The 13,085-nt window shown below is 42.4% G+C and overlaps 1 protein-coding gene across 3 annotated transcripts in view; it reads right to left on the bottom strand.

Annotated features, from left to right (window-relative positions):
• LOC576136 (SWI/SNF complex subunit SMARCC2) overlaps nt 1-12,116 on the bottom strand; it is a 51,078-nt gene extending 38,962 nt beyond the window's left edge. For 2 of the 3 annotated variants that reach the window (XM_030973627.1, XM_030973628.1), the window contains exon 1: nt 11,973-12,116. In XM_030973627.1, the coding sequence (XP_030829487.1) occupies nt 11,973-12,083 (111 nt within the window). In that variant the 5' untranslated portion in view covers nt 12,084-12,116. The remainder of the gene's footprint in view (nt 1-11,972) is intronic. The other variant, XM_030973626.1, reaches the window with a different exon arrangement.
• Between the last annotated feature and the right edge of the window lie 969 nt (nt 12,117-13,085).

Genomic DNA, 13,085 nt, shown 5'->3' with positions numbered 1-13,085 from the left:
ATAATAATAACAAAGAAACATTTTTGATAATTCAAACAATGATGAAGAGTCGGTACAACGAATCGTCTTTTTTGTTCTTTCTCTAATAATTTAATGAAACGTCAAAGCTTCCGCGCTTCATGCGGAAGGGGGGGGGGGACTTAATTCAGACAAGGATTAAGAGTCGAAAACCATTCTCTAATAATTTAATGAAACGTCAGCGCGGTGAGGGAAAACTGAATTCAGACAAGGATTAAGAGAAAAATATCATAATAATACATACAGTACAGACTACGTCCAACTTTCTATCTCCCGCCAACCCACTCTCCCCCCCCCCCCCCCTCTCTCCCTCTCTCCGTCTATGTCCATCTTCATCTTCCATAATGTTGTCTATTCCGCCATTTGCTTGTATCCCGGCATCATCCCTTCCTTGAGATTAATTATTATAACATATTCCTGATGGTATACGTCTGACATTATACTTTAGCGAAAAGATATAATCACACCAAAAGAGAAAAAACTACTGAAGAACAAAATCAGAGCCGGAAGGGAGTGATTGGAGGAGGAGAGACAAATATCATAACAATAAATACAGTACGGTCTATACAGGCTACGTCCAACTTTCTATCCCTCCCCCCTCTCACATGTTATACCTTATATCTAGTTTAGGGAACGAAATAGTGAACGAGGGGCTGATAATATCGAAATGAGAAGAATATTATACTGTAAATCTCTGTTAATTCAAACTGATAAATAAAAAAAAAAATTATTATGCTATATTGACGGTATATACGTCGGATATTATACTTAAGCCAAACGATATAAACAAACACAAAAGAGAAAAACTAAAGAAAAAATATGAGCTGGGGGGGGGGGGAGTCGGTGAGACAATTATCATAATAATAAATACAGTACAGACTACGTCCAACTTTCTATCTCCCGCCACCCCCTCTCTCTCCCTCTCTCTCTCTATGTCCATCTTCATCTTCCATAATGTTGTCTATTTCGCCATTAATACCCCGGCATCATCCCTTCCTTGAGATTAATTATTATAACATATTCCTGATGGTATACGTCTGACATTATACTTTAGCGAAAAGATATAATCACACCAAAAGAGACAAACTAAAGAACAAAATCAGAGCCGGAAGGGAGTGATTGGAGGAGGAGAGACAAATATCATAACAATAAATACAGTACGGTCTATACAGGCTACGTCCAACTTTCTAACCCCCCCCCCCCTCACATATACGTTTTATTTAGTTTAGGAAATGAAACAGAGAACCAGTGGCTGATAATGTCGAAATGAGAAGAATATTACTGTACAATTATAAAAAGTAAAACATTTGAATGTAAATCTCTGTTGCATCAAAATAAAATGAAACGTTTATCACATTATACTTTAGCATAGCACAAAATAGTTATCTAGAAGAAGGTGGACATCATTATATTAAATAACCTGCTTCTGACCGCTGCGCTAGCGTACTGCCTTTGTACGTAGGGGGCGACTGTGTATATAGGGGGCGACTGTGTATAGGAGGCGACTGTGTATAGGAGGCGACTCGACCACACAATTTGGGGGCGACTACGTTAGGAGGCGACTGCGTATAGGAGGCGACTGCGTATAGGAGGCGACCAGCTTGGGGCGACCTGACCAGACACCGATCAGACGAATCCGGGCTAACTCGGCCCACGGGACTACTCGGCCCAGCTGGAAAAACTGGGCCGAGATGTCCCGACCTGATTAATCGATCGAGAGATACCAATGTGTATATGTTTGTGCTCTTTGTGACTTAATAATGCCCTTTCCAACCTAAATCTTTAATGGAATTGTGTTAAATGATACTAATGAAGACAATCTATGACTTATCTTTCGGTAAAATGACAAAAAAAATGACATTTCGGACAATTTACTCACAGCTCGCAATCCGCATTGCCGCACGTACATTAAATGTGCGTTGTATCTACTCGGACCACTGAAATTCGAGCAGTGTTTTCGTCGGTAAATCACTGCAAAAATATCATTTTTATCTCGTATGAAGGTCTATTTTTTATTCCTGACACAGATTTCATTATTGAGAAGTCGAATATAGTACATTTTAGACGAGATGGTTGATGTTTGTTCACATTCTTTCGTCCTGGCCGTAAATTAGCAGACTACTGCCTAGTGCTACCGTAGCAGCTCAGCTCAGTGTGCAGCTAGCCGTACAGCGCCGCCGGCCGGGTCGGCGGGGGAATTCACTGACTCGGCGCCCGTACCGGGCCGCTACACCGCATTGCATGATTGTACTGCCCAATTTGATCGAGTGATGCGAGTCAACTAATCAAACTAGATCTATATCTACTGTATTATCATTATTCATTCCGAGTAGAATATCCAATTTGATTTAGTGAGTAAACTAGACCTAGATCTATATCTACTGTAGCTACATCATTATCATATACTAAATTAGTCATTCAGAGTAGAATATCCGATTAATGAAGGAATGGAATTTTTCTTTTTTCATAATCAGATAATCATATTTTACTCCTAAAAGTTAAAGGTAAAGACCAGTAATGGTCATGCGATTGCATTGTGAAAGAAACGTTGTGGAATCGATCAGAAAAGGTCGATCATCTAGCATCTAGCATCTGCAAGGTTCTGAAATCATCAAAATGATAAGAAATTTGGCTCATTCTTCGTAAAGTTACAAGCACTATACACAGAAAGATGTATATGGGACTACCCTATCTCTCTCACCAGACCATGAGAGAAATAAATTTACCAAATATATGAATTAGTAGGCGGTTTCCCGGCAAAATTTTTTATCATCATGTATTATTCAAAACATATTCTTTCACATGATTGGTAATGAGAGCTGCCATTTCATTTTTTGAAATTGGGGCGTTGCCAATACTGGTCTTTACCTTTAAAGACTTGATAAAATAGCTAGATCTAACGTAAGGGCCTAGCCTAGTACTCTATAAGCAGAGAAGTGAGCTGAAGAATCGCCTTATTTTTTTGGAGGGGGCTGCTTCAAAAAAATTCTACGAAAAGAAGGTATTGGCTTCAAGTTTTTTGTATAAATAATGCAGCCCCCACCACCCCGCCCCCCAAACAAACCAATAAATCTCCTTTTTGTTCCCTTTTTCTGGGAATCAAAGAGATCTATACTACGCAAAGCAATTAAGACATGATATTGCAATGACGTGCCGGTGCATGGAGGGGCAGGGGCAGAGGCGGCCCTCCGGGGGGGGGGGGGGGGGGGGGGGGGGGGGGGGGGGGGGGGGGGGGGGGGTGCCCCCCACTTTTTTTTAAGATACCCCAAAAGTGCCCCTTTTTACATGGGAAAAGTGCCCCTTTTATTTTGTAAGAAGTGCCCCTTTAACATAGGAAAGGTGCCCCTTTTCATTTGACAAGTGCCCCTATTACAGGGTAAAATTGCCCCTTCCCCCTTTTCACCTCTGACGAGTGCCCTTTTTTATTTTTGACACGTGCCCATTTTCCTTTGCAATAAGTGTCCATTTTCCATTCTCATAAATCTTAAAATAATCTTGAATAAGTGCCCTTTTTAATCTCTAGTAAGTGCCTCTTTTCAGGTACGAGAAGTGCCCCTTTTCACTTTTAATAAGTGCCCCCTTTACCTCTGATAATTGCCCTATTCAAAACTGAGGGGTGCTCCTTTTACTTTGACAACTTCCCCTTTTTTCCTTTGTAAGAAGTGCCCCTTCTCCTTTTAATAACTATCCCCTTTTTTTAAAACTCGGATGAGCACACCTTTCATTTTTACATGTGCAACTCTTATTTTCTAATAAGTGCCCCTTTTCCTTATGATAAGTGCCCCCATTAAAAAGAAAGAGTTCCTTCCCCTTCTCATAACTGCCCCTTTTAAAAATCTGAACGGTGCCCCCTTTTCATTCAACAAATGCACATTTTCCTTTATTATAAGTGCCCCTTTTCATATCTGGTCAATGCCCCTTTTCAACTCTGATAATTCCCCTTTTAATAATGATACATGCCCCTTTTCCTTTCTAATAAGGGAACTATCCCCTTTTCACCTCTTATAAATGCCCCTATCAAAATCTGATGGGTGCCCATTTTCGTAAACGCCTCTTTGTCATCACTGGTGAGTGCCTCTTTTCAGGCGAAAAAATGCCTCATTTTCACCTCTTATAATAATCCTTTGTACTTTGACATGTGCTCCTTTTCTTTTCTTATAAGTGTCTTATCCCTTTCGATAATTGTCCCCTTTTCATGTAATCATTAAACGTGCCCCTTATTTAAGGCAACTAAGAGCAATTTCCCCAAAATTTGCTCGCTGCGCTCGCTCGCATTTAAAGATGATATAATTATGTTACTTATCAAAGGTCTTTTCAGTCTTCCGTTATGAGAATGTGCTTATAACCCCATCACGATTGACTTTTTCCTCTTTATAAGATGTAATTTTTCGCACTGCGACCTCATAGATCTTTGAAATTTTTCACGCTCGCTTCGCTTGCTCGTAAATGCATATTCAGACATCACACCCAACTGTAAAGTATGATGCTTAAGCGATATCTTGTATGATGTATGAAGAGAAACAAATATTGAAATCATCCCTGATAATGTAATCACAATGTAGGGGTATATACCAATGTCTAAAAAATTGTATATTTTCGCTTTGAGATTTCCCACTGTAGGTGCCCTTTTTTTTCTCCAGAAAGTGCCCTTTTTTGTTGGTGCCCCCCCCCCCCCCCACTTTGGAAGTCGCTCGGCCGCCCCTGGGCAGGGGGATCTTAATTCTTGTAAGCCTTCTCCTGGACCTTTGGTCAACTGGTCATTAATTTAACCGTTCCTCAAATTTCTAAAAGGCAGCTGCCCCCCCCCCCCACCTCCCATCCATCTTGGCCGGGTATGTAATCAGCAACAGAGGCAAAGATCTATGAGCAAAATCAATTTTTTTATTTTTTTTTTGGGGGGGGGGGCTGGGGGTTAACAGATTTATATCTGATATATATCATGTACCTGTATAAATATGTATACTATAAATAAATAATAAATAAAAAAACAAAATTGCATTACCACAACGTGGCATAAAATTAATACATGATTACACCTGCTTATTATTTGTTATTATGATTCTGCTTGATGTCATATTGTTGGAATTTGTATCTTGGAATCGTAAACAAATAATGTTTATTGTTATTATGTGTGTTTTTCAAACATGTCCTCAATTTTATTTAATTGTTTTAACTTTGTTTATTTTATTTAGGTTTTTTTTGCCTTGTAACTTGCATATATGAAATAATATGTACCAATACCACAACACAAGGAATGGTGTGGCGTGTCATCTGTACTGGTCTTTGCATGTTAAAATTTTTTTTTGGGGGGGGGGGGCTGGGGGTTAACAGATTTATATCTGATCTTGTGTACCTGTATAAATATGTATACTATAAATAAATAATAAATAAAAAAAACAAAATTGCATTACCACAACGTGGCATGAAATTAATACACGATTACACCTGCTTATCATTTGTTATTTTGAGTCAGCTTGACGTCATATTGTTGGAATTTGTATCTTGGAGTCGTAAACAAATAATGTTTATTGCTATTATGTGTGTTTTCAAACATGTCCTCATTTTTATTTAATTGTTTTAACTTTATTTATTTAGATTTTTTTGCCTTGTAAATTGCATATGAAATAATACTACCAATACCACAACACAAGGAATGGTGTGGCGTGTCATCTGCATGTTACAATTTTTTTGGGGGGGGGGGGCTGGGGGTTCACAGATTTATATCTGATCTTGTGTACCTGTAAATATGTACATACTATAAATAAATAATGAATTAAAAAAATAAAATTGCATTTCCACTACGTGGCATAATACATAATGGAGACAATGTTGATGATGTAAGGGATGGAGATGGTGAGAAGGATGGAGATGAGAGGGATGGAGATGATGAGAGGGATGGAGACAATGGGAGGGATGGAGACAATGGGAAGGATGGAGATGATGAGAGGGAGGGAGATGGTGAGAGGGATGGAGATGGTGAGAGGGATGGAGATGATGAGAGGGATGAAGATGGTGAGAGGGATGAAGATGGTGAGAGGGATGGAGATGGTGAGAGGGATGGAGATGATGAGAGGGATGAAGATGATGAGAGGGATGAAGATGATGAGAGGGATGGAGATGATGAGAGGGATGGACATGATGAGAGGGATGGACATGATGAGAGGGATGGAGATGGTGAGAGGGATGGAGATGATGAGAGGGATGGACATGATGAGAGGGATGGAGATGGTGAGAGGGATGGACATGAGAGGGATGGAGAAGGTGAGAGGGATGGAGATGATGAGAGGGATGGAGAAGGTGAGAGGGATGGAGAAGATGAGAGGGATGGAGAAGGTGAGAGGGATGGAGAAGGTGAGAGGGATGGAGATGATGAGAGGGATGAAGATGATGAGAGGGATGGAGAAGGTGAGAGGGATGGAGATGATGAGAGGGATGAAGATGATGAGAGGGATGGAGATGATGAGAGGGATGGAGAAGGTGAGAGGGATGGAGATGATGAGAGGGATGGAGATGATGAGAGGGATGGAGATGGTGAGAGGGATGGAGATGATGAGAGGGATGGAGATGATGAGAGGGATGGAGATGGTGAGAGGGATGGAGATGGTGAGAGGGATGGAGATGATGAGAGGGATGAAGATGATGAGAGGGATGGAGAAGATGAGAGGGATGGAGAAGGTGAGAGGGATGGAGATGATGAGAGGGATGGAGAAGGTGAGAGGGATGGAGATGGTGAGAGGGATGGAGATGGTGAGAGGGATGGAGATGATGAGAGGGATGGAGATGGTGAGAGGGATGGAGATGATGAGAGGGATGGAGATGATGAGAGGGATGGAGATGGTGAGAGGGATGGAGATGGTGAGAGGGATGGAGATGATGAGAGGGATGAAGATGATGAGAGGGATGGAGAAGATGAGAGGGATGGAGAAGGTGAGAGGGATGGAGATGATGAGAGGGATGGAGAAGGTGAGAGGGATGGAGATGGTGAGAGGGATGGAGATGGTGAGAGGGATGGAGATGATGAGAGGGATGGAGATGGTGAGAGGGATGGAGATGATGAGAGGGATGGAGATGAGAGGGATGGAGAAGGTGAGAGGGATGGAGATGATGAGAGGGATGGAGAAGATGAGAGGGATGGAGAAGGTGAGAGGGATGGAGATGATGAGAGGGATGGAGAAGATGAGAGGGATGGAGAAGGTGAGAGGGATGGAGAAGGTGAGAGGGATGGAGATGATGAGAGGGATGAAGATGATGAGAGGGATGGAGAAGGTGAGAGGGATGGAGATGATGAGAGGGATGAAGATGATGAGAGGGATGGAGATGATGAGAGGGATGGAGAAGGTGAGAGGGATGGAGATGATGAGAGGGATGGAGATGATGAGAGGGATGGAGATGGTGAGAGGGATGGAGATGATGAGAGGGATGGAGATGATGAGAGGGATGGAGATGGTGAGAGGGATGGAGATGGTGAGAGGGATGGAGATGATGAGAGGGATGAAGATGATGAGAGGGATGGAGATGATGAGAGGGATGGAGAAGGTGAGAGGGATGGAGATGATGAGAGGGATTGGTGAGGGATGGAGATGATGAGAGGGATGGAGAAGGTGAGAGGGATGGAGATGATGAGAGGGATTGGTGAGGGATGGAGGTGATGAGAGGGAAGGAGACAATGTTGATGATGTAAGGGATGAAGACGCTTTTGATGAGAGGGATTGGTGAGGGATGGAGACGGTGTGAGGAATGAAGATGATGAGAGAGATGGAGATGATGAGAGGGATGGAGATGATGAGAGGGATGGAGATGGTGAGATGGATGGAGATGATGAGAGGGAACGAGACAATGGGAGGGATGGAGATGATGAGAGGGATTGGTGAGGGATGGAGGTGATGAGAGGGAAGGAGACAATGTTGATGATGTAAGGGATGAAGACGCTTTTGATGAGAGGGATTGGTGAGGGATGGAGACGGTGTGAGGAATGAAGATGATGAGAGGGATGGAGATGATGAGAGGGATGGAAATGATGAGAGGGATGGAAATGATGAGAGGGATGGAGACAATGTGAGGGATGGAGAATTGGAGATGATGAGAGGGATGGAGACAATTTTGATGATGTAAGGGATGAAGACGATATTGATGATTAGAGGGATGGAGACGTCTCTATCCCTCCCGTCTCCATCCCTCTCACCATCTTGTCACCATCTCCATCCCTCCCATCATCTTCATCCCTCACACTGTCTCCATCCCTTACACCGTGTCCATCCCTCACACCGTCTCCATCCCTCTCATCATCTCCATCTCTCTCATCATCTTCATTCCTCACACCGTCTCCATCCCTCACCAATCCCTCTCATCAAAAGCGTCTTCATCCCTTACATCATCAACATTGTCTCCTTCCCTCTCATCACCTCCATCCCTCACCAATCCCTCTCATCATCTCCATCCCTCCCATTGTCTTGTTCCCTCTCATCATCTCCATCCCTCTCATCATCTCCATCCCTCATCATCTCCATCCCTCTCATCATCTCCATCCATCTCACCATCTCCATCCCTCTCATCATCTCCATCCCTCTCATCTCCATCCCTCTCATCATCTCCATCTCTCTAATCATCTTCATTCCTCACACCGTCTCCATCCCTCACCAATCCCTCTCATCAAAAGCGTCTTCATCCCTTACATCATCAACATTGTCTCCTTCCCTCTCATCACCTCCATCCCTCACCAATCCCTCTCATCATCTCCATCCCTCCCATTGTCTCGTTCCCTCTCATCATCTCCATCCATCTCACCATCTCCATCCCTCTCACCATCTCCATCCCTCTCATCATCTCCATCCCTCTCATCTCCATCCCTCTCATCATCTCCATCCCTCTCACTGTCTCCATCCCTCTCATCATCTCCATCCCTCCCATTGTCTCCATCCCTCTCATCATCTCCATCCCTCACCAATCCCTCTCATCATCTCCATCCCTCTCATCTTCATCCCTCTCATCATCTCCATCCCTCTCATCATCTCCATCCCTCTCACCGTCTCCATCCCTCTCATCATCTCCATCCCTCTCATCATCTCCATCCCTCACCAATCCCTCATCATCTCCATCCCTCTCATCATCTTCATCCCTCTCATTGTCTCCTTCCCTCTCATCATCTCCATCCCTCACCAATCCCTCTCATCGTCTCCATCCCTCTCATCATCTCCATCCCTCTCATTGTCTCCATCCCTCCCGTTGTCTCCATCCCTCTCATCATCTCCATCCCTCACCAATCCCTCTCATCGTCTCCATCCCTCTCATTGTCTCCATCCCTCCCGTTGCCTCCATCCCTCTCATCATCTCCATCCCTCACCAATCCCTCTCATTGTCTCCATCATCTCCATCCCTCTCATTGTCTCCATCCCTCCCGTTGTCTCCATCCCTCTCATCATCTCCATCCCTCACCAATCCCTCTCGTCTCCATCCCTCTCATCATCTCCATTCCTCCTATTGTCTCCATCCCTCTCATCATCTCCATCCCTCTCATTGTCTCCATCCCTCCCGTTATCTCCATCCCTCTCATCTCCATCCCTCACCAATCCCTCTCATCATCTCCATCCCTCTCATTGTCTCCATCCCTCTCATCATCTCCATCCCTCTCATCATCTTCATTCCTCACACTGTCTCCATCCCTCACCAATCCCTCTCATCAACAGCGTCTTCATCCCTTACATCATCAACATTGTCTCCTTCCCTCACCAATCCCTCTCGTCTCTATCCCTCTCATCAAAGAAAGAAGACGATTTGTTGTACCGTTCTCGACTCTTAATCCTTATCTGAATTCAGTTCCATCCCCCCTTCCCGCGCAAAGCGCAGAAGCTTTGATGTTTCATTAAATAATTAGAGAAAGAAGACGATTCGTTTTACCGTTCTCGACTCTAGATCCTTGTCTGAATTCAGTTTCCCCGCTCCCGCGCGAAACGTGGAAGCGTTGACGTTTCATAAATTATTAGAGAAAGAAGACGATTCGTTGTACCGTTCTCGACTCTTAATCCTTATCTGAATTCAGTTCCATCCCCCCTTCCCGCGCAAAGCGCAGAAGCTTTGATGTTTCATTAAATAATTAGAGAAAGAAGACGATTCGTTTTACCGTTCTCGACTCTAAATCCTTGTCTGAATTGAGTTTCCCGCTCCCGCGCGAAGCGTGGAAGCATTGACGTTTTTATAAATTATTAGAGAAAGAAGACAATTCGTTGTACCGTTCTCGACTCTTTATCCTTATCTGAATTCAGTTCTGTCCCCCCTTCTCGCGCGGAAGCTTTGATGTTTCATTAAATAATTAGAGAAAGAAGACGATTCGTTTTACCGTTCTCGACTCTAAATCCTTGTCTGAATTGAGTTTCCCGCTCCCGCGCGAAGCGTGGAAGCATTGACGTTTTTATAAATTATTAGAGAAAGAAGACAATTCGTTGTACCGTTCTCGACTCTTTATCCTTATCTGAATTCAGTTTTGTTCCCCCTTCTCGCTCGGAAGCTTTGATGTTTCATTAAATAATTAGAGAAAGAAGACGATTCGTTGTACCGTTCTCGACTCTTAATCCTTTTTCTTCCTACGTCCTCTTCCTTTTTTTTTCTCTTTTTTTGTTTTTTTGGAGGGCGACCGCCCCCACTGCCCCCCCTGGCTACGCGCCTGCCTGCCCCTCCAAAATAAAAGAAGAAGGCGATTCTTCAGCTCACTTCTCTGCTTAGAGTACTAGGCTAGGCCCTTACGTTAGATCTAGCTATTTATCAAGTCTTTAACTTTTAGGAGTAAAATATGATTATCTGATTATGAAAAAGAAAAATTCCATTCCTTCATTAATCGGATATTCTACTCTGAATGACTCATCTAGTGTATGATAATGATGTAGCTACAGTAGATATAAATCTAGGTCTAGTTTACTCACTAAATCAAATTGGATATTCTACTCGGAATAAATAATGATAATACAGTAGATATAGATCTAGTTTGATTACTCACATCACTCGATCAAATTGGGCAGTACAATCATGCAATGCAGTGCAGCGGCCCGGTACGGGCGCCGAGTCAGTGAATTCCCCCGCCGACCCGGCCGGCGGCGATGTACGGCTAGCTGCACACTGAGCTGAGCTGCTGCGGTAGCACTAGGCAGTAGTCTGCTAATTTACGGCCAGGACGAAAGAATGTGAACAAACATCAACCATCTCGTCTTAAATGTCCTATATTCGACTTCTCAATAATAAAATCTGTGTCAGGAATAAAAAATAGACCTTCATACGAGATAAAAATGATATTTTTGCAGTGATTTACCGACAAAAATACTGCTCGAATTTCAGTGGTCCGAGTAGATACAACGCACATTTAATGTACGTGCGGCAATGCGGATTGCGAGCTGTGAGTAAATTGTCCGAAATGTCATTTTTTTTGTCATTTTACCTAAAGATAAGTTATAAATTGTCTTCATTGGTATCATTTAACACAATTCCGTTAAAGATTTTGGTTGGAAAGGGCATTATTAAGTCACAAAGAGCACAAACATATACACATTGGTATCTCTCGATCGATTAATCAGGTCGGGACATCTCGGCCCAGTTTTTCCAGCTGGGCCGAGTAGTCCCGTGGGCCGAGTTAGCCCGACTCCGATCAGACACCCTAATTATGGCTTGGATTGGTTTGGTTTATTTACTTGCAAAATCACATCAAACAAGCAGCTCGCAGGCTGAAAATGTTCAAAATACAAACAAATAAAAAATATAGAGAGTCATACACATATACGAAACTAAAATACATATTGTAAGTCAACTTTTGCAGAAATTATTTAGCATTGGTAAGAGGATGAAATCGAAATTCTGAGTTTGCACGAACTGAAATCAAGTCTCAGTTCGCGCGCGTACCCTCAAAAATTGGTTTACAATTGTCCATTTTCTATTTGATTTACTATAAATAAAATGTCAGAAACACCACTAACCTTCTTGCAATTCCTTTGAAGCCATGATTTCACATTATCAAGCTGGGAAGCAATGTCAGCGGACTCAAAAAACTTAAAATCAGCACCACCATCTCTCTTTTGTATAGCCATCTTTGTCTTTTGTGCAGCCTTCTTATATTGAACGAACATATCACTTATTTCCAAACGTATGTGGGGAGAGACAATGTTCAGCGTTGCCAATTTGAAATATCATTGTGCACCTGAAATATTTCTTTGTTTAATTTCTTGGTCGAATTAGTATAAAGAAAGATAAACAAGTGAAAGGCGTAAATGTACTAAAAAAGAAAGAAACACCGATAATACCAAACAAAAAGAAGGCCTACGTGTAGGCCTACGAGTAAGATTTTGTTTTGCATTTCAAGCCTCAAAAATGCAACTTTTAAATTCTTATGCATTATGCTCTTAACTAATAAGTATTATTTGGAAGAGATGAAAGCAGGCGTTTGTTACTGAGCTTCTTTTCAAACATTAAAACAGGGCTATATTATGCGATTGTAGCTAAATGACAAAGGTAAGCCTATATCTATAGACCAGTTTTGGAAACGCCACCCCCCCCCCCTCCCCCCCCCCCCCCCCCCCTCTACCCAAAAAAACGAAATGGAAGCTCTTATGTTTTGACTAATACATGATGATACAAATTTTGCTGGGAATTAAACCGCCTACTAACTGCTATATTTGGTAAGTTATCATATCGATTCGCCAGTGGATAGATATGTTGAATGCACTTCAGCATTGAACATTTGGGCATATATTTCTGCTTTTTTGCGAATTTAGGTTGAAGTATTGCTATCTGAACCTCTGAAGGCAATATTTAATCAATATTGAATGGATATTTTGCACCCAGAAATCTTTGAACCGCAATTTTACCACTACAGGTAAATGCTATATTTCTAGGTTCCATATTTTATTATCCTATAATTAAGAGAACAAAATTTGACCCTGATCCGAACTGATCCTAGAAAGCCAAGCGTTTTTTTGTAAATAAAAATGTCGAACTCTCGAGAAAAAAATTGAGATAAAAAGAATCATTATGCAAATGCGACCAACTTTTAAGGAAAAAAATGTCACATTTTAAACACTCTGAAAACATCA

The sequence above is a fragment of the Strongylocentrotus purpuratus genome, unplaced genomic scaffold (assembly GCF_000002235.5).
Source record: "Strongylocentrotus purpuratus isolate Spur 01 unplaced genomic scaffold, Spur_5.0 spur5_scaffold_6, whole genome shotgun sequence".
Classification (NCBI taxonomy): Eukaryota; Metazoa; Echinodermata; class Echinoidea; order Camarodonta; family Strongylocentrotidae; genus Strongylocentrotus; species Strongylocentrotus purpuratus.
The sequence above is the reverse complement of the archived record's forward strand: the minus strand, read 5'-3'. Positions and strand labels throughout refer to the sequence as shown.